Source organism: Phalacrocorax aristotelis, chromosome 3 (genome assembly GCF_949628215.1).
Source record: "Phalacrocorax aristotelis chromosome 3, bGulAri2.1, whole genome shotgun sequence".
NCBI classification, from domain to species: Eukaryota; Metazoa; Chordata; class Aves; order Suliformes; family Phalacrocoracidae; genus Phalacrocorax; species Phalacrocorax aristotelis.
Window position 1 is genome coordinate 119,577,417 of NC_134278.1, and position 26,259 is coordinate 119,603,675.

Below are 26,259 nucleotides of genomic sequence, written 5' to 3' on the forward strand. Positions count from 1 at the left end.
ATGTAAAAGTAAGAAAACTCGTGTCTTTAGGCAAACAGTATGCCTCCCACTTTGAAGATAGTGGCGTGCAGACATTTATGACTACTGATTACAGGTGGTAGTTTGACATCGTATAGTCCTGAACGGATTAAAAATGGGAGTGGCTTAATACTCCTTCTAGTGTTAAAAATTCCTCCCCTTCCCCCAGGATCCCCATGTCACTACGATTCTTGCCAGTGAAGTGTAAGAATTTTACCATCCGAGTCAGTGCAGCCGCCTGATCGGAAGTTGTGTGGGACGTGCCCTGTTTCTTGGGAATGTTCTTCTGCTTCTGTTAATTGACTTGGGGCAAATTTTAGGCTTGTTCTTGAAACCGAACCTGACTTATCAAAAACCATGCATTTGGTTGAATGACAGCTCCTAATTTGTGATCCATTTGCATGCGCTGTTTTGTCTATTACAACAGTGGCTTCGGTAGTTTCCTCATGAGGCCGAAACTCCTGATCTGCAGAGTCCGGGAATAATTTGTCCATGAAGGTTACACTTTTACCTGGTTTTGAAATACGGGCGAGAATACCTGTCCAGTCGGAGAGTTCTGATGTTCTTTGAATATCTACAAAAGGGAAGCAGCAAGCAGTGTGTTGCATTAACGGGTATCTTGCCTGGGCCAGTAGAATTAGGTAGTACACGATGTCACGTCAGTGCTTAAAATGCAACCTAAGTGGCATAACACATTAATTTATTGCGTGGTTTTGTGTGCGTAGATCTAGAAGTTGTCACTAGAATTCCGGCTGAAGTTCCGCAGAGAAGAGAAACTGTGACCAGAGAAGGGAGACATCTCTGTTTTCAACTCCAAAACCCTTCAGGAACAGCCATATCAACCCTGTGCTACATCAGCAGAAGCAATCAGCTTGTTGCGGGTTTTTCAGATGGCTACCTGTCACTCTGGAATATGAAAACTTTGAAGAGGGAGTAAGTAGGTCTTTGCACTTGGTGATGCCTGGAGGTGCAGGGGTCTCAATGCTTTGCTTAAGGAGGAAGTGCGTTAATTGAAAAGGAGCTTTCTCAGGGATGGAAATGCTGAGCGTAATCTTGGAATGCTTAGGAATCCTCCTCTGGAATAACGATTCAGTCATACGTGGGTTAGGTGGCCTGCTGTCTCCCCAGTGGACTAGGATTGTTTTCCTTAATGTGCCTGTTGGTTGAGGAATTGTGGAAAGCATGCTGCTTTGGGTTATGTTAAGCAGCTAGGAAGTGATAGAAGCGGTTTCCCTAAGGCAGTTTGTTCTGTCAGTAGTATTCAGTGAAAGCGGGAAGTGTGTGTATTTTGATGAAACAGATTTTAAAATTGTTTTTCAGAACCAGTTCCTGCAAGTAGGGCATACATTGAAAGGCTCAAGTATGTTAATAATGTGATTTTGATGATGATATTCTTTAAAGTGTCCAGGCTGAGCCTACTGAGACGTGAAAGATCAATCGCTGATCTGTGCCTGAAAACACATTCTTCCCTACGTGTCAGCCTTGACCGAACGAGGGGATTAACGCATTGCAAGGCAGCGATGCGTGTGAATGACAGTCTGCTTGGAACACTTGGAGATGAGAATAAGGGTCATGTTAGTTTATAAGCAAGAGAAAAGTTAGATTATTTTAAATCTTCCAAAGAGCAACCTCGCTTGAAATATTTGACCAGATTCCAATAGGCATTCACTGAAGCCAATCTGCAGTGAGTCCTGGGAAACTATTGGGTGCCTAAATAGACGGTGGAGGAATAGTTAGGTGGCAAGAATAGATTGCAAAGGTACAAATAAGGTTCTGAAGTCTGGAAGAAAAATGCTTTAGGTAGCCCAAGTAAAGAAATGAGAGACGACTTCTGTTTGGCGCTGCTTTAAACTTGTTCAGAAGATGTGCTGCATTTTCAGTTCGATGTGGAAGCAGGCTACAACAGTAGGAAGAGTCTTTTGCCTGGCAGCTGAAGTAATCTTTGCTGTTCCTCGTCCTCCTCAGGCAGAGGAGGAGATAAACCCAGGTCATCGCACTCACTGGAGAGTAATTTCCTCGCCTCTTGCCTGCTGCATAAAAAGTAGTTGCTTCTTGACTCACTTGTTTGAGGTGGGAGTATGACCTTCTGTACTTTTAGGATAAGCACGGAAGGTGCTCTTTTCTCAGAGGATGCTTCTACCCTTGTACAAACAGTCGGGGCCAGTAGGCTCACCTTCTTTCTTTTTCTTTTTCTTTTTTTTACTGTCTTTCTTACTTTTTTTTGTTTAAACCTGTAGGCACCACTCTCAGCTTGAAGGAGGAAGGATTCCTGTCTATGCGGTTACTTTTCAAGAGCCTGAGAACGATCCTCACAATTGTTGCTACTTGTGGGCTGTTCAGTCTACTCAAGAAAGGTGAAGAAAAACTTGCTTTAAGCCACGGAATTATTTTTTAATGTATATTTTCACATACAGTGGACACACGTATATTTGCTTTATTTGGCCGTGCAGGAGTGTCTCTCAGGTACAGAAGCTGTTGAGCTTCCAGTGCAGTTTTGACAGGATTTAACAGACATGAAGAGGCACCTACCAGTTCCTACCTGCTGAAAGGAGGCAAAACAACAGTGGCTCTTTGGGCTTGCATTCTGAAATGATTTCCTTTGTTTCTTGACGACTGCTTCATGATTTGCTTGATATCACACGACGGTCTTAAAAGACCCACAGAAGTAGTTGAGGCTGCAGATGAGGAACAGTAAACGTGGTGGTACAACAGTCTGCTGCCCCTAAAGCAGGAGGTGACAGTATGGCCGGTTACCTTGTGCCAGCTTTAGCCTTCATGAGCCCGTCCAGCTCACCTGGCAGCTCAGCTGTTCCTGGAGTGGCAATCGTACAACGTATGAAAGCTTTCAAATTGTAGGGTTAGCCTTTGCCCCAGAAGCTGTTGGTGTCCAGATGTCCTCCTTTGTGTTTTAGCGGCTAAATGCGGCTCATCAGCATGTTTTGGGAGGTGGTGTTTTTCTTTTGAGCAAGAGCGTGCTATTAAGAAAACTTCCATTTAGACCTAATGAAACGATAATGAGGACTATAGAGCAGCCTTGTAACCAAATTTCATGATTTATACCTTTTTCAGTGAAGGTGATGTTGTGAGTTTACACCTGTTGCAGTTAGCATTCGGTGACAGAAAACGCTTGGCATCAGGACAAGTCATGTATGAGGTAAGAGGCGCACGTATGTGAGAGGATGAAAAGAGTAATTTTCTCTCAAGTGAGTATCAGTTAAGTTGGCAGGGGTAATATTTACCGTGAAAATTCAGAGACGACTAAAAATGACCTTTTGCTGAGTCGTCTTGGGCATGGCCTTTGCCCGTGCTTTTTGAAAACAAGTCCTACCGTTTTATACTGCAGTGTCACCTGTTCCAACTACACTCACCTGCCAGGAGCTCGTGCAAATTCAATTCCTGAAGAGGACGCTGCTTTTAAAAATAAAACTATTCTTCATTTAAACGCCAAATTAATGGCACGTAGGAAGAGAAGATGGGGCTTTGAATAGCTTTGTTTAACCAAACTGTAGACTTGAATAAGCTTCTGTCGGATTCCCTTTCTTAGAGTACGGTCGCATAGCTTTATTCTTTTCTGATCTCCGGGTTTCTCTTTTTGTTTTCTTTTGAGCTCTGTCAGCAGGACTTCCAATGAAATGTACCTAGAGGGTCTCTTAAGTGTTGGTCCTGCAAGTTAGTCGCTATAAAGATAACTCTCTCTACTTTTTGGCTGGGTTACCTATGAAATCTACTCTTCAAGCCAGTGGAATACGTAAATAGAGTAAACAGTGGTACGATTTGGTTCAAAAGAGTGTGCGTAAATTTTTAGAAGTGGCTCCAAAGATGATGTGTTTAAAGTTGGTTGGAACTATCGTTACATCTCAGATATGTAACAGATCTAAGACGCATCTGTAGAATATATACTTCTGTTCAGCAGTATGCTTGAAGCCCTTGCAAAATCTTTTTGAGGGAAAGTAATCCGAATTCAGAGCAATTCTTTCCTCCTGTTTGGATACTTTTGCATATGCTGAACAGGTATGGAATGAAAGAGGGGTGATTCTTGTACCGTGGTACTCTGTTTTTATAGGGACTGTGGGTTTTGATTTTGTTGAATGAGCTTAAATTTTGACCTTTGCCCTTCCTCATCTGCAAACATCCCTTCCTCATCTGCCCAGCACTCAAGGTGCGGCCTCACCAGTGCCAAGTACAGGGGCATGCTTGCTGGCCACACTATTCCTGATACAAGCCAGGATGCTGTTGGCCTTCTTGGCCACCTGGGCACGCTGCTGGCTCATGTTCAGCCAGCTCTCAACCGACACCCCCAGGTCCTTCTCCACTGGGCAGCTTTCCAGCCACTCTTACCCCAGCCTGTAGCGTTGCATGGGGTTGTTGTGACCCAAGGGCAGGACCCGGCCCTTGGCCTTGTGTAAACATCATCTAATTGGCCTCAGCCCAGCGATCCAGCCTGTGCAGATCCCTCTGCAGAGCCTTCCGACCCTCGAGCAGATCAACACTCCCGCCCAGCTTGCTGTCATCTACAAACTTACTGAGGGTGCACTCAATCCTCCATTGGGATCATTGATAAAGATATTGAAGACGACTGGCCCCAATACTGAGCCCTAGTGAACACCACTTGTGTCTGGTCGCCAGCTGGATTTCAGCCTGTTTGCCACAACTCTCTGGGCTCGGCCATCCAGCCAGTTTTTTACCCATCGAAGAGTACACCCGTCCAAGCCATGAGCCACCAGCTTCTCTAGGTTGATGCTGTGGGAGACAGTGTCAAAGGCTTTGCTAAAGTCCAGGTAGACAACACCCACAGCCTTTCCCTCATCCACTAGGCGGGTCACCCTGTCCTAGAAGGAGATCAGGTTGGTTGGGCAGGACCTGCCTTTCATGAAGCCGTGCTGACTGGGCCTGATCCCCTGGTTGTCCTGCACATGCTTGGTGAGCTCACTCAAGATGAACCGCTTCATAATTTTCCCCACTACGGAGGTCAGGCTGACAGGCCTGTAGTTCCCTGGATCCTCCTCTTGGCCCTTCTTGCAGATGGGCATCAGATTGGCAAGTCTCCAATAGTCTGGGACATCGCCTGTTCACCAGGACTGCTGATCAAATGATGGAGTGTGACTTGGCAAGCTCCTCCGCATCTCCCTCGGTACTCTCGGGTGGATCCCAATCTGACCTCACAGACTTGGGAGTGTCCAGGTGGCTCAGCAGATGGTAATCTGCTTCCTGCTGGATTATGGGGGGTTTATTCTGCGCTCTGTCCCTGCCATCCAGCTCAGGAGGCTGAATACCCAACTCAGGGGGCTTAATACCCAAAGTTATCGGAGTGAGTATCACAGGTTGAAGAGAGAACTGAGCAGCTGTGCCCCCTGGGGAGAAAAGGCAGCTTCTTCAGCTAGCTTCCAGATGAGCCACTCGCCAATGTGGCTTCGTACCACGACTGGATAATACCTACTGCTGGAAAAAAACCAAACCCCAGACAACTCCCAAATGCCCCAAAACCCCCAAAGGCGTATTAGGGCAGGTTCTGTGCTCTACAGTGGACACTTTTAGGCTCAGAATACTTCCCTGGAGTCACAGACTGGTCAGTACTACATGGCTGCCTGCCTACGTGACTTGGCTGAATCAAGTTTCTTGTCCATGGCAGAAAATTTAGGAGTTGTTCCCATTTGCCAGGCCGAGTTTGAGCAAACAAGGAGAAATCGACTGTTGATCCTTGTTCACTGAATAGAGTTCACAGGAGCTTGAAAGACTTGTCTCCTACAGCAGTGCTTTCCTTTCCAGGAATCAGGCTTGAGGCTGTGAAACAGCGCACCTTTGACTTTGTATCGTAGCAAGAATCACAAATAGGACTTCTGGAACATGTGGCACTGTCTTTTTATAAATGAGCACCGAGCTTGTGCTTCCATTGCATTCAAGGCTAGTTCAAGCCTGTGTTCAAGTAATTAATCTACCAGTGCGTTTGAGCTATGCTTTCAAAGGCCTTTTTTTATACCATCTCAGCAGTTGCTAAACCAGTGCATCCCATCGTGGTCATGGAGCACATGTTTACCTGTGTCCTACACAATGCTTGCGGCTGGACAGAGTGTACAGTCTCTCCTTCCATATCCGAGTCTGAGCAGCGCATCTCATTTGAAATGTGTCTTCATATTTTATGGGTCAATAAAGTCATTACTTAAGGAACTGCACTGTATGGCAGACCTTATTTTAGATTTGCTTGGCCCGGTGTGGAAAATTTAAAATAGGCTAGTTTGCTTCAGGGGTTGTCTTTTGTTTGATATTATTCTCCCCTTCCTGAACTCTGCCCCAGCTTTGTGAGAGACTGGCTCTTCATATGTGAATTAAGCGTGAAATTTCTAGCTGTAAAAATTAAAAATTTTGTTTTTCTTTTTGGGTTTTTTTGAGTTTTGTGTTGGTTTTTTTTTTTTCCTGTTTGGGTTTATTCTTTTTTCTTTTTAATTGTAGAGCTGCAGAGGTTGTCCGCAATCCACATGTCCATGTATTGTGTGGTAGACCGTTTGACCGAATGCTGTATTTGGAAAGACAGTATTTCAGTTAATGCTTCCTTAGAAAATGGTGGTGTTAGAGGTTCAGCGCAATTCTGCTGATGCTTCTGTATATCTCAAAGTAGTTTGCTGACTCTGTAGTAATCATGATCCTAAATGCATTGCCCATGTGCATCCCACATCCTCCCTGTTTTCCCCTTTTACTGTTGGCTGGCTGTGCTTGGTGAAGGAGCGGAGGGATATTTCACCCATTGGTCTTTACAGGATTAGAGGAGGAGATGGTAGGCGCTTACGTGGTTTGGGAGAAGATTGTTAATCAGTAAGAAGCTCTCACAGCTACTACAGAGGGAGGTGTTTTGACTCTAGTGGTGTGCCTCTAGGTAATACCTCTCAAGAGAGCTTTAGCTGCTGTAGTGCCGTGACTTCTCTAACTGCATCAGCTCAGTAATCAAGTCACGGAGCAAAGAGCTTTGCATGCATGCGTATGTATTGCATTATTTCAGGTATCTCTATGTAGATAAATAGTTAGGCTGGTAAAGAAACCTCGGTGTTGCAAGGAATTCCGCACAACACGTGTAGGACTGAATCAAGTTAGGGAAACGCTAAGTTTTGAAAATGGGCAAAGCTTTTACAGCCAAACGTACCTGTTATGATTTGACACTTAGTTCTCCTGCATGTCAGATGTAGTTTCTCTTTGCCATCAGAAATAAGCGCATGGGAGAGATACGGTACAATATGCGTATTTATGTTAAATATATACATTCTTTCCTACTTGGGTACGATGTCTGTTTTTATCTCAAAATGTCCTTTTCTCTCTTCTTTTATTTTTTCCCCAGGGCTTGGAATACTGTGACGAAAGGTACAGTTTAGATCTCCCAGGTGGAGTCTTTCCATTGAGAGGGCAGACCAGCAATACCAAATTACTCAGCTGTCAGACTGTAGAAAAATTTCGCAACCACGTTGACAGAGAAGATAGCGTAAATGAAGGTTTGTTCTGATGTCTGTGCTGGGCTGTTCTAAAGTAAATGGTTCTGGAATCTAAGCAATGAATGCTGTTCTGTACCCAGAGTCTGCAAATCTTAAATGTCTGTATAGACTAGCTTGTTGGGCTACCTTGGGTAAGCTTGGGCTTACCTAAAAAGAAAAACTGGGTGTTTAAGTGATGTGGGACTTCTTTAAAGGAAAAAATATGCTTGCTGACATGCTGTAGTGATGTGTGGTGAGGTCATGTGGACAGTGCTTGTCGGTCGTTCTATTCCTCCAGCTGTCTCCTTTGAACAGTGAGATCATCCCCTCCATTGCTAGGAATGTTACCTGAATTTCCTTTTTTCCCCTGTTCAAACCTATGTGTGCATCTGCATCTAGTTGGTGGCCGGTCACAAGCGGTGTTCCCCGGGGCTCAGCACTGGGGCCAGTTCTCTTTAATGTCTTTATCAGTGATGTGGACAAGGGGACCGAGTGCACCCTCAGTAGGTTTGTAGACGACAGCAAGCTGGGCGGGAGTGTTGGTCTGCTCGAGGGTCGGAAGGCTCTGCAGAGGGATCTGCACAGGCTGGATCACTGGGCTGAGGCCAATTGGGTGAGTTTCAACAAGGCCAAGCGCCAGGTCCTGCCCTTGGGTCACAACAACCCCATGCAACGCTACAGGCTGGGGTAAGAGTGGCTGGAAAGCTGCCCAGTGGAGAAGGGCCTGGGGGTGTCGGTTGAGAGCTGGCTGAACATGAGCCAGCAGCGTGCCCAGGTGGCCAAGAAGGCCAACAGCATCCTGGCTGGTAGTGTGGCCAGCAGAACTGGATTGTTCCCCTGTACTTGGCACTGGTGAGGCCGCACCTTGAGTACTGTGTTCTGTTATGGGCCCCTCAGTACGAGAGGGACGTTCAAGTGCTGGAGCGTGTCCAGAGAAGGGCAACAAAGCTGGTGAAGAATCTGGAGCATGAGGCTTATGAGGAGTGGCTGAGGGAGCAGTGTGTTAGAATCTAATAAAAACACCTTTGGATTTTCCCCACCTGCAAAATTAAAAAAAAAAAACAACATAAAACAAACAAACAAACAAAACAGGAAAAAAAAAAACCCAAACAAAAAACCCCCCACTAACTGCAACCAAAACCCAAACTAAACAACAAAAAAGCCCCTTTCTGTCTCCATTTTACGAAGTATGAAGCATGGAGAAATAGCTGTAATTTTTCTGCTGGTTTCTAATTAGCTTTTATTCAGAATCTGTTCAAGTTAAGTTCTAGGCACACATGAGCTTCTGTTGGAGGTGGATTGAGTTTAGCAATGAAGCTGGCTTCTGAAATATGAAAAGAGTTGATACCTTCAAAGGCAGTTTCGCAACTGAGATGGCACAGAAGTTCTCAACGAAATATAGTCAAATGTGTGAGGCTCTCTAAGCAGTAATGGTGAACTTGACAGAGAAGAGAGGCACATTTTGCCAAACGAACTGTTTTCTTGTTCCGTGCTCAGTGAGGGCAGATGATGTACCACATACTTTGCTTATGTCTAGAGAACGCATTCTCCCCAGAGAAGACAGAGCATCCCACTTCTTGAGAGAACCGGAGTATAGCCTTGCCGATGTTTCATGTTAGAATCTTTATTCCAATTACCTGTTTGTTGGCTTTGGGGGTTTTGTATTTCTGTTGTCTGCTGATTGTGTCCGTTCATTCTGAATATGCTGGAAAGGAGCTATTCTTAATGCTTGTAATTGAGTCAAATGTGGAAATGAATACTGCCAGCTGAGTGATACACGTGTATATGAGAGTTATTTGTGTGCTTTCTAAAAGTAGCAATGTATGGTCCTAGCGTTATTTTTGGGGTTTTTTTTTGCTAAACTATTCATCCAGCTAAATGTCTTGATCCACTCTTACTGTATGGAACCCTTGATTAGCTAATAATTGTGTACTTGATTTGGCTTAGGACTGATAGCATTTGAACAAGAGAAAGGGTCAGTATGACTGAAACCTATCACAGAGATGTTTGCTCTGTGGCGTAAATTTTTTTATTATTCTTAGTAATCTTAGCATTCTTACTACGTGTTGTGTTTCATGAGTGCTATGGCAGAACGAAGCAAACCTAGAAAGTGGTGTTTTGAAAGCAGGAGGTTTACGGTATTTTCTAACAATAAGAAACAATGTCTTGTCTTTTGCAGTAATATCTCCTGACACCAGTGTATCAATCTTTGGATGGCAAGTGAATACATATGGTCAGGGAAAACCATCTACTTATTTGGGTGTATTTGACATTAATCGCTGGTATCATGCTCAAATGCCAGATTCACTAAGGTAGATTTTGATTAAGTTGTTTTCAATATCCCTACAAATAATTCATCTGGAAGTTGGCGTTTAGCTTATGCACTTGTTTTCTTTCAGGCCAGAAGAATTCCTTCATGATTGCCCCTATTTTGCATTGTGGTCACTGGATACTGTAGTAAGCATGACTTCTCCAAACCTCATTTTGGATATTGTGGTACATGAGCGGAGCCTAAGTCGAGGAGTTCCTCCTTCTTATCCACCACCTGAGCAGTTTTTTAATCCAAGCACCTATAATTTCGGTAGGTGTTTTGCTGCATTGATTAGCGAAAAGCTTAAAGTGAGGTCAAATGCCATTATTGGTTCTCTTGTTTGTTATTTGTCCCGTGAAAACCAAGCCAAAGCAAGAAACCCCAACACCCCCCCAGCCCAACTCTGATTACGTTGTTCTGACAAATTATTAACTATTGTGAAACAGATCGGAGGGTCTGCTGAGTGCTGGGGTTTGGTGCTTTTGTAACGGAGCCTGTGAAGCGGTGGTGGCTATAAAATGAAACGCCTTTGAACTGAAGCTCAAAGCACAGCACCTTGATAGCACCGGAGATAAAATTTCTACACTGAGTAAATATGTTTTTTAAAAAAGGTTGTAAGCGATCTGATGAAGAAAACGGGTACTCAGTTCTATCGTTCCAGACGTTGCTATTAAAACAACGTAAACTGGCGATACCATAACTGAGAGAGTATGGAACGCTGTCAAACCTTTGTTGTCTCTGCAGATGGTACGTGCTTGCTGAACTCTGGAGTTGTTCACGTGACTTGCACCGGCTTCCAGAAGGAGGTGATCTTTTACTGTATCTTTACTGAGAAAGTCAAGAGGTGTACCTTTTCTAAGTTTTCTATTGCACTGCTTTCAGAGTCAGAGACCATTTTACGTTCCTCCTGCCCATCCACACGCGTAACTGTGACTGTATCCTGCCAGTTTTATGCAAATGGCAATGCTTCAGGTCCACTCTTGGGATTGTAAAACTACCACTGTCTCCTGTTGAAGCAGCATCAGGGATTGAATGTCTAGCAAGGAACAGAGCGTTGCTGGAGGAGCAAGATCAAAAGTATTGTGCGAGTTGGGGAAAGCGGTTACTTCTTTATTACCCATGAGCCCAACTGCCTGCGTAGTCTTGAGTTAGGGTTTTGATCCCTGATTAACTTGCAACAGGAGGACAGAATGGAGGAGAGGAAAAATTGTGGAAGAGTTTCTAGGAAGAAATGAATTGTTTTTCTCCCAAACTCAGCCAAATTCTACCTTGAGAGCCACAGCACAGATTGTATCAGATAATTTTGAATTAAGTTTCAGCTCACTAAATATTTCCAACATAAATCAGGTTCTGCACGAACAAGCATAGCAAGGGTCTTCCGAGGTGCGATTTAAAGTCGTGTGTTAGTTTTACCTTCAACGGAATGTATTTTGTGTCAGCGTTCAGGGAAGAAGAGAGGCCTGTGGATTGGCAGAGGAGCTAGAAAATATGTAATTAAGCATTGCAAGGGCTGATGTTTTGGTTTTGCGGGATTTTTTTTTTGTTTTTATAAGCTGGAACCGTTAGTTTGGCTGCCGTCTTTAAGGCTCTACATAGTAATGCTTACTCAGATTGCTAACCTAGAGCGTGTTACTGATGCAGGCTTTGTGACAGTTGAAGGCAACGTTCCTATTATTTCTCCTGGTGGTCATCCAGAACCTTAGGGACTGATTAATAACGTTGTCTTAATCTGAAGTTTTTGATTGATGTTTCAGACCTTGAATTTTTTAAAGAAGTCCGGTCCTTCGATAAGGGAAGCCATCCATGATAGCTACAATAGGTGCCTTGTAGCTGGCTTGCTGTCTCCGAGACTAGTTGATGTCCAGCCATCCAGTTTGAGTCAGGTGAGTGCGTATCAGGGAGTCAAGGGGGAAATACATCCCTCTTGTCTGACGGGGCTGTAGAAGCTACAAGATGTGAAAAAAGTCTGCTTTTCATATTATTTGCAGGCTGCGTTGAAATGCAGGTGTTAACTTTAGTTAGCAGAAGCGATAGTATTCTTCGATCCAAACTCCTGCGTTTGGTAGGGAACAGCCCTAATAGATCAGTCTTTCAGGATCCATCTATTAATTCTGTGCCACAGGTACGGACAAGGAAGCGCGCAGTCGCTGCTGGTCATGTCCAACAGAAAGCATTCTTCCCTCAGAACAAGCTTCATCCCTGTCAGTTTCTCCGAGCGCTAGGTTCAGTGCAGGAGCTGACGAAGGGGGTGTCTCGCTCGGATGCGAGCTATTGCAAACATCCACTTGCTGCACTGTACGTGATCATTTGCTTCCAAGGAAGTGGGCTGCAGCAAACAATTAACTGTTGGCAGCTCTATGTGACGCTTGCGTCACCGCTTCCCCTCATTTTCCCTTCATCAGTAGGCTTTTCCGCAGCCTCTCAAAGCAGATCTTCAGCTCTGTTGCCTTTGCCTTGTGCTACAGTCACCCAATTTACTCCTCTTAAGCTGCCCTCTTGCTGCTGCAACAGCTCAAACACCTTTATCTCAAGACACCCGTGTGTCTTCTGTCTGCTTTGTGCCGCCGTAGTGACTTCACTCCCCTCCTTCATAGGTTTTCCCTTTGCAGTGCACCAGCCTTTCTCTCTCATCTGAAGGATTTTCCTGAGGGATGGAGCCTTTGGGATGAACCAGCCACCTTCACCCAGGCAGGATCGAAGCTAAATGACCGGCTAGGTAGTCATCAGACAGTGGAGCAATTAGTCGGAAGGGGAGAGTAGTGTTTCCACTACTCTCATCTTCCCCTCTGCTGGATCCTTCACCAGATTTGTGGACGTGTGTTAGGGCAAAGAGCACTTCTGCACAGGCTGGTGGCTAAAATGAATTTCTTGGCAAGTCGACCTAGCCCCTAGACTGTTCATTTTGCAAGCCTGATGTAGACTATTACAGTCAAATTGGATGATCTGATGTCAACTCCAGTTTGGAAATAACTTGAGAAAGGAAGACATTTTTTCATAACCTTTGCTGAATTGTGACTACCTCGTCCAAAGACTTGTTAGGCATTTTAGCAGGGTTTTCTTTTGAATGTTAGTAGGGCAAATTTCAGAATTAGACTCTAGAACCTAGTCTGGCTTTTGTTTGCCACCGTAAGTAGTAGTCGGTGTGTTGCATTGTCTGAAACCGGTTTTCAGAAAAAGATGGAAAGCTCACATATCTATCCTAATGTGTAGAGATGGCTTTGAATGGGAAGATTTTACCTAGAAGGGAAAGATATCTGTGGATGTGTTTAAAAAGAACAAGCAAGCAAACAAACCAAAACCAATTTTATGGGGGATCCCTTCACCTGAAAAAAGTATCAAGACACCAGCTGCAATAAGCTACTACTTAGTAGCGCGCGTCTGTGCAGATCTGTGTGTTGCCCTTCTGAAGGACTCCCACTACCTTAAAATAGAGTGCTTGAAGAGCTTAAAATTGAAACCTCTTAGAATTTAGATGTTTCACTTCTTTTCTCTCATTCTAGAACATATATATGTATGATGTATAAGTTACATAACTGTTTTGGGTGTGGGAGCTGTTTCAGATCTTCATAGTCTAGGAAGCTGCTTGACCTTGGCTTCACTGCTTCCGTGCAAACATTGCAGAGTTCTGTTTGTTCTGTCCCCTTCGTGCATTCCTGATGGCAAACTTACATGCACGACACACGTAATGGGTGTTAGCAGGGGATGGTACTGGGAAGAGTTAATTGGAACTCAGTAAACTGAGGCTGTAATGCAGAGGCATGCGAATAAAGATTAGAATTAGCCTGCAGGAAGCTGACATGTCAGAGGAAAAGTTTCCTGTGTTCCTCAGACCAACAAGTAGTCCAGGCTGTGGCTAGAATTAAGAGAAGGAGCGTGGAATCCCTTGTACGTGTACTAATTGACTGTGATGTCTGAATGAGTGCACGGTTAGAAGCAGACATTTCCTGTTGCTGGTTTGGATGTTGAAAGGGGGTAGGATTCTCCTTTTATTTTGTCTGTTGCATTTAGGAGGAGCAGCTAGAAGCGGTCTTGTCAGCCGCTGTCCAGACAGGTTCTTTAGAACTTCTGACCGGATGCATTAAGCATTGGACATCTGAAGGTAATACTTGTTACGTGTGTTTATGTTGCATGGTTTTTAGTTTGAAACTGTTGATTCATTTCTGGTTTGTTCTCTTTTTTTTTTTTTCCTTAAAGAGCAGCCAAGTTCTGCTGCTAATTTACGGTTTGTTCTTGAGTGGACATGGAACAAAGTGGTCTATACAAAAGACGAACTGGACCAAATATGTGAGTACTAGTGTAGTCATTCTGCAAAGGTAAAATCATTCTTTCTAGCTGAGCTTATTCAGTAGTCTGCTGGTATAGGATATTGGCCACGGTTCTTGAAGTGTACTTTGAAACTCTGAAATTGCTCTGTAGGCTCACAATTTAATGCTTCTTCTTGAAAAGGTGTTCCGCTGTTTGATGGCTCCTGCAACTTCATTGACCCACAGACGTTACAGTCTCTTCAGCACTGCCAGTTGCTTTTCAGCAACCTTAGCACAGTCTTAAACTGTTTTCTCACAGAAGCACAAGAGCTCACGGAGAAAGGTTTGTAACGGTATTTCTAAATCTCGGGTACGTTTTCCTAAGGCTCGGAATTATGCTTGGGCTGTAACTGTGGAAACATGAGCTTTAGTTGTTGTGTTTGATGATTGGAAGGCAGTCAAAGGTAGCTGGGAGAAGGGGCCTAAATCGGAGGAGCTGGGACTGCCACTCAATACGCCTGGAGAACAGGGAAACAGTGTGTTGTGGAGTTTGTGCACGTGGGTAGGGGAGGCTACATTCAGCAAGAAGCTGTGTAAGCAACTGGGTTGAAATTACAGGCGCTGAATGTTGTAATGCTGGAAATGTCTCTCTGTGATTCTTAGTTAGCAATTTATGATTGCAAGCCACCCTGGTATTGCACATGACTAAAAATATACAGGAAGCATGAATGAGTAACAGGTAAAGTAAGTTGCTTGCCAGTCTATAGCTTTTTGTATGACAAATTGCTCTTGGCATATGGAGGGAAAGAGACAATATCCGTTTGTGATGGTAAAAGTCTCTGCCATGTGAAGAAGAGGTGTCTTCTTCATGAGAGGCTTTAATAGTTCAGGCTTTCCTTTTTTTCTTTAACCTTTAGTGACTCTGCTTCTTTGTGGGGGTTGCTTTTTGTTTTGGTGGCGATTGTGGGTTCTTTCTGCAAATAAGGAAGTGATACCGAGTGAAAAATGCAAAGGGAAAGACGTCTACCATGATATTTTTCTCCATTCTCTGTAGTGTGATGAAGGGAGTTTTGTAAAAATGAAAGGAATTGCATAGCAAAAATCTTCTTATGCCTTTTTTCAGGTTTTGCAGACTTGACGAATAAGCAGGTGGTGACCAGCCTCATCTCTCTGTACGCACAAGTGGTCCTCTGGTTCTGTCGATCGAGTCTCCTGCCAGAGGGTTTAGGTAAGCCTAAACTGTACTACATTTGTCACAAGGGGACGACCCAGTAAGTGGTTCCTACGAACACGTGCTTAGCCATGTTTTTGTAAATGTTTGTCAGTAAGAAGTCGTGTTGCTTCGGTGACAGCGTATGCTGAAGTTCTGTTGCTGAAGTTGAGATTTGACTGGTATTTTTTCAACTCGATAGTGTAGAATAATGCAAGCGTGGAATCGTAGAATCATTCAGGTTGGAAAAGACCTCTAAGATCATCAAGTCCAAGCGTCAAGCAGTTTCTTTCCGGGAGGTTTCTTAGCAATAGCGATAAGCCTCCGATTCAAGGAGCTGCTTACGCCCAGAGCTTGAAATGCTTGGGATTTTAAAGAAATAACTAGTCCTGTGCCTTATGTGTCTTTCAGCAAAGGCAGAAAGAGGATTGGCTTCTTTCAAAGGCAGAGCCTTGCCTGTCCTTCTTGATGCTTAGCTTGTGTGATCTTCTGTCGTCTTAGTCAAAAATTTCAGCTTAAAAATGTGATACTACTTCTTTAACTTGCTTTTACTGTATTGCCTGTAGATGAGGATATGCATTTGTCTAGACCTTTCTACAATTACCCTCTGATTCAGAGCTACTACGCTGGTCATCGACAGAAACTTGAGCGTTTATCAAGGTAAGACTTAGAGGGAAATTCAAAGAGGCTTCCGCTACTCGTTCACAAGTGGAAGTGAAAGGCTTTTGTACATCTGTGTAATTTAAGCAGACGGTCAGAGTTACGTGTAGCTGGCACACCAAGCGCTCTGCTGGCTCTTGGATAAAAGTCACTTCCTAAAGTGAACCCTGTTTCCTGGACGAGCTTCCTAGCATCTAGGGGATATGCCTTGTATTAGGTGAGACTAGATTTTCCTTTGGCACTTGTGCTGAAAACTGACCGAGGACCTAAAGAAGCTTAGGCTGTGGCACTGCGAACAAGGCGCTGCAAGATGAGTTAAGGTGGAAGCTGCACTGTGTTAGGTATTGACTTTGAAGTTCACCTTACTTAGCTTACTTCTCAGGTAACTTACATACGGGCTCGTGCGTTCCTTAGAAGCACACGGCGTCTGGTGTGCTGCTTCTGCTTTTTGTCATTGGGAAGTTACAGGGTAGCATGGCAGTCAGCAGGAGAGTGTGATGGGGTTTTGAAGAATGTAATGTTTGAAAGGGCAGCCCTCTGTAATTGGAACGGTGCGTGTACGGACCCATCTGGTTTGTTTGTTTTTGACTGGAGGCAATCTGTTACACTGAGAGGGTGGAATTAGTGTTTTACTCTGTCCAAATCCTTGCTACCTTTTGTTGCAGAGGAAAATGGGATTCTGACTGCTTGATGATCGATGGAATGGTTTCCCAGTTAGGAGACCAAGTTGAGAAGTTGTGGCAGAGAGATGGAGGAGGAACTGGGAAATATCCACCTGCTAGTTTACATGTGAGTGTTACGTTCACTGAAAAGAACCACCGCCACCCCACCTCCCCCCAGGCCACCCCTCCCCAAAAGCCAATGATTTATCAAAGAGAGGAGTTTCTAAAAAACTTCTAACTCTTCATTTCAGGCACTGCTGGATCTCTATTTGCTCGAAAGCGTTGAAGAAAGCTACAAGCATGCAATTGTATCCTTTTCGAGTTATTTCTGTTACACCCTCGTGATATGCACATCGGTGCTCTGAAATGGTTGCCACCTACGTGTTTAATACGTTTTCTAAACGATGCTTCAAACACAATGCCAGTGAAAACATTTAGTTTAGAATCAAGTTGCATTGTTTCCTTTCTTTGTACTGTGGATCTTTTAGGATTATTTTTGTTTTAATGTTTTGTTGCAAGGTCTTTTCTGATATGAGGAAACAGGTTTCCTAAAGAATGTTAAGGATGGAAATCTCCCTTAGCTCTTCTCAAACTTTAAACGCAGTTTCTGATTTTTCAAGGCACCCATGCCTGTAGCAAATGGCTGCTTCCTCGAACGATGCACTAAAGCGTGGCGTTTCAGAGCAAAAGGATTTCTAACAGTGGTTTACCGGGACCTGTTTTTTGCCAAAATCATCCATTTTCCAGCCCAGCTAACAGGGCTTGCTTTTGTTCTGTGAAGAGTGCAGGCACGCAGGATAACCAACAGAGAGGGAGAGACAAGTCATTGGGCAGAACCTTAATTTTTAAGCCGCTGAAATGTACAGAATGGCTTTTGTTGTTCGTTGCCTGACCCGAGAGGGAAGACTAGAGAGCAAGGGGTTTAAAAACTGCTGTGCCCTGGAGCTGTCTTATTAGAACAGTCCCTAAAAACGGGTGTCAGAAAGAGGAAATGGCACTACCACGGAGTGATCCACATACTGCTTTAAATCCAGTTTTGATCATTCCGAGCAAAGTTGTGTTGTAAGGACGCCCTAATTTCCATTGGTTTATATACGCTGGAAACAAGGGAAAAAACCAAGTGTAGAATTTGTTTGCTTTAATAATTAAGCGTTGGGCATTCCCATGCTCAAAGAGGGAGCCTGAGTTCTGAACGGAAGCATTTAAATATCTAAAGGTGACCTTTTTGAATGCCTTGCAGAAATCAGAGAGTCTTCCTTTCTGGTTATTTATTCAGAGTGCAATTTTCTTGTTAGGACCTGACTCTCTTCAGGTAATGCTGGCATAAACGGGCAAGACTAATTCATGAGTATTTTCTGCTTCCCACGGCTTCTATAGTCTCATTTCCTTGTCTTTCTAAAGGTAATGTGATAAATTGTTGGTCTGGCAAATTTATTAGCCTTAATTAGATGCTTGGTATCAGACAATTTACTTGCTGCTGGATATCATGCATTCCCTTCCGAATAAAAGGGAAACTTCAATTGACTCCTTCCCAACTGCCTTTGCTATCCCCTGGGGTCTTGTGAAGCTTATTCAAGGCTTTTGGCTTCTGGATCACAACGATTATGAAGTACGTACGTTACCGGTTGGGTAGGCATCCATTGCAGTGCAAAGCTGTGATTTATACAGTGATTTTCAAAAACGGGTGCCTAGCTAACAACAGGTGATAAAACGTTAGAAGCGCTTTCTGTGATACTGCTGTGGCATCTTCAGCAAAAAACGACGATTTGAAATTTAGTTGTAATTACTTTGACAGGAAATTGATTAAGACAATGAAGAAATCAGCTTTACTGATGCTCGATATGTGACTTGTCGAAGCTGCCCGTTTAGGTTGTTTTCACCTGAGCAGTTGAGCGCTTTCTCAAAAAGAGTGGTTTGGGTACTTGAAGGATTAAAACTACGATCCTAGCTTTGCGGTCTGAGACAGAAGACTGCAAAAGTGACTTTTCAACCTAAATCATGTCCTTTCTGATGCTGAGGGTTGTTCTTTGCCTGTCACGACGTTAATCAAACATGTTTGCCTGGGAGAATAACTTGCGTTTATAAGGAGTGATGGTTGCATACAGAGATTTGGTTAACCTAGAAGAGGGTGCATTACTCCCTTTAAAGGACTGACTTTGTTCTGTACGGTTAACTGAATTTTCTTCTGCAAATGCTTAAGAATTTATATCTACCTGTCCTGTAGCAAGGATTTCGTTGTTTAGCCATCATCCAGGTTTGTTTAACAGACCTCCACCCTGACTTAAGAAACTTTTGAATACTGTTGTTGGGTGCATGTGTGTATGTATGTATCTTAATAAACCTGATCTCTAACTTCTACAGAATTCCCTGGCCCTGCTCTTTCATCCAGCTACAATCAAAACTGTGTCGTGGCAACATGTGAGAATTATTCAGTCCCTCATGTGCCGAGGAGAGCAGAGGCAAGCCCTCAGATACATGCAGATGATGAAGCCATCAATCTCAAGCAATAGTGAAGTGCAGCTTTTCCTCACTGTGCTGTTGTCCAATAGGTAAAGAAATAGCTCTCCCACCCTTTTGCATTCCGATATTGTGAAAGGTGGAGAACAAGTGATAGAAATCACGATCCCTTAAATTTCCTTTAAACTTGCAATAGAATAATTGTGGGGCATCTTTCTGGTTATACTACTCATGTTCCTTTACGTCTCAATAAAAAAAACAATTACAGGTGCATGGTGGAGGCTTGGGGTCTGTTGCAGCAGCACGCCACTAAGGTGAACGTAGAGGAGCTATTAAAGCACATGTATGAAGTCTGTCAGGAGATGGGACTCATGGAAGAATTACTGAAGCTGCCTTTCACAGACACTGAACAAGTAAGTGTGGACCAGAAGCAAATCTTCATCGTCTCTTTGGAAAGAGAAGAGGCAGAATCGTAATACATTTTTTGAAATGTGCTGTTTCTCACAGAAGTGTTTGGAGAAGTTTTTGCAGACCAATGCTGGTGTTCAGAATCAAGAAATTCTTTTAGTCCACCATCTGCAGCGTGCCAACTATATCGCAGCACTACAGTTGAACCAGTCAATGAAGGCTAATCTTATGGTAAGGGCAAAAGTGCTGTCAAGCGTGCGAGTTCCTGTTAGGTGTTACTAACCGGTTTTGGTAGTACTCAGTAAAAATCCTGCTTTGTTTTTCACACCGTTCTTTGAAATGCTAGGAATGGGTTTCTACACCTTACGTTACAGCTGAATGTAAAAGTTGACCAAGATCTTTCACTACTCCAGAGGTACCCTGTGATGTTGTAAATCAAATGGTACAGACCCTTGCTGACTCCACTAAAAGAGTTTGTTTGCATCTGAGGAATAAATATATATATATATCTCTATATATAATCTCTCCTGTCAGCCAATCTTACCAGTCAGTTATTCGGAGACGTATGCCATGTATGGTTTAGATTACTGAAAGTTGTTTGTGTCGCTCCTTGCCGCGGAATGACGAGTACGTTGTACGTCATCTCCTGTGTCTTGCACGCAACTAGATTTCTCTAGCTGAGAGCCGCCTGGATGCCAATCCATGGGTAAAATTGGTGTTGTGGGTTGTTTGGGGTGTTTCTTGTTTATTTCCCCAAGTCATAGCGTGAGCTCTGCAATTCCACAACGTTCATTTTACCACTTTTAGGACAGAAATTCGTATCCAACTTCTGTATCTCAAAATAGCCAGATCAAATTTTGTGTTAGGTGAACTTCCGTTGTGGATCCGTGACATATTTGCGCTTTTCCGGAAGCATAGTTTTCCAGCGAAGCAAAGCCATGGGGTGGTTTTGGAAGTTTTAGTTCGTGCACTTGAAAACTTTGATCCAGCCGGAAGGTGCGTGTAGGTAGCTTTCTCTTCGTCGTTCCAATACCGGCTTCCTTTTGTCCAACGTAATGGGCCGCTGCCCTCTGTATTCAGTTGTCTCGGTCAGCGGCGTTTCAGGAAAAACAAGGGAAAGCCTGCTATGTTGTCAGCCATTTAACAATTGCAGGTGCTATCAAGTGTATCAGAATACGGCTGTGCTGGGTGCCAGAACTGTTTTACTTAAAGTCGTAGGTCCTGTTATTATTCTAGTCTTCCTTCCGCTCTGCTAAAAATACTGGGTGAAACTGGTGTGTGCTGATGGGTTGAGCTTGCTGCTGTTCTGTGCAGTGGATGTGTCTTACTACATCTGTAGAGGAAATGTATTCGCTAATTAGCAATAGCAGCGAGAGTTCTGTGCGATGAATCCCTTGTAATCAGTGAACTTTTTGCTTTGGGTTTTTCATTCATCAGAATGATCATGATCCTCGCTTGAGAGAGAGAGCGCTTGCCAGAAATTCCATATTAGGCCAATATGGGAAGATCCTTCCTAGAATTCAGAGGAAGCTGGCTGTAGAGAGAGCCAAGCCTTACCATTTGCCTTCATCGGTCTTAAGAGCAGGTAATTTTTAGGGGAGGGGAAATAGAATGGACAACTAACCATTGCTTGGATTACACAGGCTGCTAATTTTGTCCCCTCTTGCTTTACAGTCGCAAGACCAAAGCCATTATCGACAGTAACGAAACAAGCTCGTGCAGGAAATGTGCAGACAAGAGCAACTTTCATCAGTAACATGTTGTCCAAAATTGGCGACGTGTGGGTAGGAAGTGAGCAGAAACCCAGTTGCTCACAGTACGATAGGTAAGCAGCCTTTGAACGAGGTTTAGTCTTGAGCTACGTGCTTGGAGAGAAAGAGAGAGAGAAAAATCCGTTAGAATTCTGTTAGTGTTTTGGAGGGGAGGTGCACCTGACTGAAGCGGTGGAAGTGCAAAAAAGCCAAACAAAACGCACCATTCAGGCATCAATGCGTCTTAGCGTAACATTTGGAGAGAGGGTTTTTCTGCCATGACAGTCTTTGTGTTGCAAATACATCTCTTTACATCACGGTAAATGTGTTTACACAATGTAAGACAGCTGCAGCTAAAACTATGATTACCATCAAGCCGCTGGTGGACAGATCTTGATAGGCTTGGGCGTGTGACCAAATCGTAATCTTTTCCCACTTCCTGCCCAGTTTCTGCTTCGTTTCTGCCTCTTTTACTTAAAACCAGGCAGAATTAGCAGGAGCAGGAAAGAGGCTGTTAGTTGTCAGATGGTTTTCCGACAGGTGGTGTGGTCAAATAAAGGTGAGTTCTTGTGAATTCTGGTATATTTGGTCTCCAGGGGAATGAAGGTCAGTTACATTTTCCTTTTACTTCTAGTCCTAGAGTTACAGAACCACCAGCCATAACACATCCTCTCCCTGAGGCAGAGTTGCGCGATGCGTTTGTTGGGACACCAGTCACAAAAATCTCGCAAAAATGTTCCAGGTATAGTAGATGTACAGAACGAATATTTCAGCAAGGTGTTGCTCCTCACGTATACATAAGCGTATGTGTCTGTGTGTGTGTATTTTCTGTGCTTGCTGCAAAGTGTTCGGTTTGCATTTAGGCTTGTCTCTGTTAAAGAAAAGGTCAACTTAGGGATACGGCTCAGTGGAGACTCTCAAGTGGTGCCAGCATTGGAATGTAGATGCATTTTCTTCTGACATGAGCACTACATCACTTGTGCAACTTAAACTTGGATGACTCTTGCCTCAGAAGCAGTGATTTAGGAAGTGAAGTACAAAATGTAAAGAAACAATTAAAAAGAAAGAAGATGCCTGTAACTCCTTCACGGGCCTGGTACATCTCGCCAACAGCGAGGGTTCCCCTGTGTTTCCTGTTCACTGAATGTTTTTGTTTTGTATCATCCCAGCTTTCTTGAAGTCAGCATGATTTTTTTGTTTTCTTTATTCATATCCTAAATTGTGTATCTTAACAGATTGCTGGATTTGGTGGTTCGTCCTGTTCCTTCCTGTTCTGCAGCACAGGGCGGTATCTGGCAGTCACCATGCACAGCTCCGGCTTCATTCATGGCATCCAGCCCATTGAATTCAAATACGCACGGTTCCATCTCACAAAAGAACTGTTCAGCGGCATCAGAGCTGAATTTACTAAGGACTCCTCTTGTGGTCAAGGTCTGTATTTAAAAAACCCGGTAACAACCAACCAAACCAAAAGCCTGTGAAGTTTGCTTAAACGAAACCGCCAAAGTATTTAACACAAACGCTGTTGGGTTCAAGTGGTGGAGTATTTTCAGTAAGCATGTGGTTATTGTGTATACGGTCCTTTTGGAAGCAGCACGTTGGGAACTGTCTTGAAGAGGGAAATCTGAGTTCTAACGTAATTGCAGTATGCACGTTGTCCCGTAGCTTTGTGAAATACGCTTGTTTTTACTGCGTGTAAGAAAGCGAGTTAAAATTGGACTTTCCAATATACTTGGATACCTGAAGGTGCAATCTGTAGCTGATCCATCTCGTTACTCAAGCAAGCGCTGGGTAGCTCTGTGTAGTTTGACTTGGATACCTACCAGGAAGAATGCCCATGCTTCAGTTTCTTAATGCCGTGAGGTGAATGACAAGGGAGTGATGTCAGTCTCTGTCCAATTCAGTGATGGCTTTTTGCAGTGATTTTAGTTATTAATGGTTTGTGTGAAACTGTGTTTCCATTCACTGCATCAAACTCTGCACCCGGCAAGGAAATAACACCCGACCTATCTTTGTGGTGCTGATCTTTGTGCCTTTGCCTACCTGTGAGCGACATAGCCGTGATCTCTCTGAACTGTAACCTTTTACTTCTCATTAAATATTGTCCATGTCATTCAGGTAGTTTCCTTATGCTCCTTTTAAACCCTTTCAATTGTGGAAAAATCTTTGTTGAGCTGAGGTAAGAAGACCATGAATGCTTCTAGATGAAGGTGTGTAGGTATTTTTACGGCAGCGCCACTTAATCTAGTCTAGTGCGCGGCTTGAATGATTAGTGATAAAACAAGCTGTCGCTATTGGTTTGCTGCAGGCCATTTTGCATGGCAGTGTTTCCAGTGACCCTATCCGGGGTAACCTTTGAGGTTGTATGCCTTGTAGAAGAACAGTGTAGAAATTGCAAAAGGTGCTGGGATGGGAGATAAGGTTGCAGACGACAAGATGCCGTATCCTTGTTTTCTCAGGAAATTAGTTTGAAAAATGACATTTTGTGTTGGCATTTTTAAAAAAAAGCCACCCAAAAAACCCAAAACAAAAAAACCAACCTAAACCAAAGCCAGAAGAAACCTAAAAACCATGGGTTTTCATCATGAAGATTTTCGTACCTTTGGAAAAAGAGCAGCGCGGAGGCTAAACTTTGTCCTCCCTGCTGCTACAAACTCAGTTTGTAATTTAAACTAATACTTTTAACAAGTGAATTCTTCTTTTTGAGGATTTAGCTGGCTTCACATTAAATATCTTTGTTTCTTTTGATAGAGAGCTAAACTTTTGGCCACATCTGCTTCTGGGTTTGCTGGGTTTACTCCTCAGTCCATTCTCAGATCCAGCCTTCGCACCACACCCCTAGCAACTCCCTCTGCATCTCCAGGGCGATCAGTTACTCCTCCGCTACGAGCAAAGGAACCAAGAATATCTTTCAGGGAAGAGAACCTGACTGCAAAATGGACTGTTGGGGTAAGCTGGGCTTAGTTACTGATTTTGGGAGTGAAAGGCTTTATAGGCTGTGATTTGATTTAGATTTTTTTCACATTTGCCAAAACTCCTTCTGTCCTGTTGAGACTTGGAACTGCAGATCAGGACGGCAGACCTGAATTTGGTCCAGAAAAGGTTCTGTTAGACCTTCTGTAGCATCACGTGCCTGCAGGAACATCCTCATCATAAACGCCGGTGCCCTTGGCGGTTTTCACTCAGGTGTTGTTAGGAGCTGGGATTGTTCCAGATTGCTAGGTCATCTTCCCACTGCACCTTTCAGGTGGTGCTATGGCAGGAAGGTAAGGAATATAGACTGAGCCACTTGTCTGGGTTTGCTAAGCTTTGTGAATGAAACACCTCTGAAAGCAACAGAAGCCCTGAGCTGCATTTATTTCAGGCTCTCTTCTCGCAAGGCCGTGTTTGCTTAAATTGTGGCAAGAATAGACTCCTGCTGAAGAGAACTGTACTGGTGTCTGTTCTCCATCCCTAAAGTTCTCCGTTTTCTTTCTTGCCTTGCACCAGGGCTCGCACTCGTAGAGCTGTCAAATGAAGTTGGTCCATCTGAAAGTTGCCCCCTTCTACTCCTCCTCTTGCTCTGTCAGTTGGATTCCCTGATTCAGCTCCTCATGCAGTTGCCCAAGTGACGTACCAAAATCAGGGGCAGAACAGGGGCACGTGCTACTCTCTACGTGTATGAGCTTGCCGTACACGTTCTAGCAAATTCTCAGACTCTGTTTTTATTACACATTTATTGCCTGTTACAAAGAGCGACTCAACCGTAACAAGCGGCGCTCTCTCCTCTTTGAAGGTGTTACGAATCGCGCGGTGTGGCCGGAGTAATGTACTTGTTCCGTGCTACAGGCATAGTGAACACTACAGTGTTTTGGTAGTGTAGTGCACACAAGTTGAAGAGGCAAGCATAAAAGAAGAGAAGCCTTGAGTTATCGTTTTAGGTATGCAAAGCTCCCTCTTGTTGAAAACACAGTAGTGAACCCTGTAAGTGAACAGCCTTGAGGTGACAGGATAAGCAAGCCCTTACAAGACCCACTTCATCTTAATTCTCCAAGGTCGTGGAACCTCAACAAGCGGTCAAAAGCGTGATTAATTTTTGCACTTGTCTTTAAAAGCGAAGAGGGTGCTAGAATGAGAATTAATTCTGTAGCGCCTTGCTTGAGCTGATACTTGTAACATTGACAGACATCGGTATATGTTTGCTTTTTCTTTTTTCCTTGCTTCCACAGAAAGCAAATGCATGTTACTGATCATGATATTTTTTCTTCTTAAAAAGGAAAAGGCAACAGAAGATGACAAAGCACTATCTGGAGCTTCATGCGAGCATCATCATGGAGTGACGGAGGATGCTTGGTCTGAAAGTAGAGCTCAAGCAACTCTGTTTACTCTGAGCAATCCTGAGGATGATGGTGCTGAAATGGAAGAGTCTTCAGAAAGCATACCTGGAGATGGTTTGGAGATGATGGACGCCAGCAAAGAAAATAGTAACGTCTCTGCCAGGTCAGACCAAACAACCTTGGAGTATCACGATGCAAAGTCACCTGGCGATTTTGAAGACGATGTCATCTTCATAGCTGCTAAACCAGCTAACTCTTCCACTGAAGAAACTGCCGATTTTCAAGAGCTGGGGAAGGAAGAAGACAGTGAAATGGTTGAAGAGAAACCTTTCCAGATGGAGCAACCAGATTCACCAGACCTGAGAGAAGAAGCTGGTGTGTTTCGTCCTATGATACCCTGAGTTTCTGAATTTTTCAAGTGTCGTCAAAAGCTTAAATTACTGATGAGGGCAACAGTTAATGATGAGCGTTCACAAGTGTCCCGGGCATGTCCTTGTCCTAGGCTTTTAAAATTGCCACGGTGTGTTTGAGTCCTTTTTTAGGTATCATGGACATTATGAACATATCCTGCTTTTGGCTGGCGTTTCTGGTGTGTAACTGCAGCTGAGAGGCAGCAGTGATTAGTGGGAATTTTTGGGAGGGAGACGAGCTGAAACCTTAGGCTTCTGGTTATGTTTTAGGCGTACTGCTGTAGGCCGCATGTTCTCTTCTGGAAGTGGGTCTGCTTGTGTATCTGCTTCTCATGACACCTATGCTTGCTCATCTCCT

The 26,259-nt window shown here is 43.8% G+C and overlaps 1 protein-coding gene across 1 annotated transcript in view; it reads left to right on the plus strand.

Moving 5' to 3' along the window:
- The window catches only part of LOC142055411 (protein ELYS-like), a 45,732-nt gene that overhangs the window by 9,919 nt on the left and 9,554 nt on the right, over positions 1-26,259 (plus strand). The window contains exons 5-29 of the mRNA XM_075089346.1: positions 744-951; positions 2,256-2,372; positions 3,088-3,172; positions 7,343-7,493; positions 9,652-9,784; positions 9,872-10,053; positions 10,528-10,589; positions 11,538-11,666; positions 13,792-13,882; positions 13,978-14,067; positions 14,230-14,370; positions 15,151-15,255; positions 15,804-15,897; positions 16,563-16,686; positions 16,811-16,867; positions 18,022-18,168; positions 18,921-19,108; positions 19,285-19,429; positions 19,524-19,655; positions 20,862-21,009; positions 21,099-21,249; positions 21,810-21,917; positions 22,411-22,606; positions 23,927-24,124; positions 25,431-25,866. Coding sequence (XP_074945447.1) covers positions 744-951; positions 2,256-2,372; positions 3,088-3,172; positions 7,343-7,493; positions 9,652-9,784; positions 9,872-10,053; positions 10,528-10,589; positions 11,538-11,666; positions 13,792-13,882; positions 13,978-14,067; positions 14,230-14,370; positions 15,151-15,255; positions 15,804-15,897; positions 16,563-16,686; positions 16,811-16,867; positions 18,022-18,168; positions 18,921-19,108; positions 19,285-19,429; positions 19,524-19,655; positions 20,862-21,009; positions 21,099-21,249; positions 21,810-21,917; positions 22,411-22,606; positions 23,927-24,124; positions 25,431-25,866 — 3,618 coding nt within the window. The remainder of the gene's footprint in view (positions 1-743; positions 952-2,255; positions 2,373-3,087; positions 3,173-7,342; positions 7,494-9,651; positions 9,785-9,871; positions 10,054-10,527; positions 10,590-11,537; positions 11,667-13,791; positions 13,883-13,977; positions 14,068-14,229; positions 14,371-15,150; positions 15,256-15,803; positions 15,898-16,562; positions 16,687-16,810; positions 16,868-18,021; positions 18,169-18,920; positions 19,109-19,284; positions 19,430-19,523; positions 19,656-20,861; positions 21,010-21,098; positions 21,250-21,809; positions 21,918-22,410; positions 22,607-23,926; positions 24,125-25,430; positions 25,867-26,259) is intronic.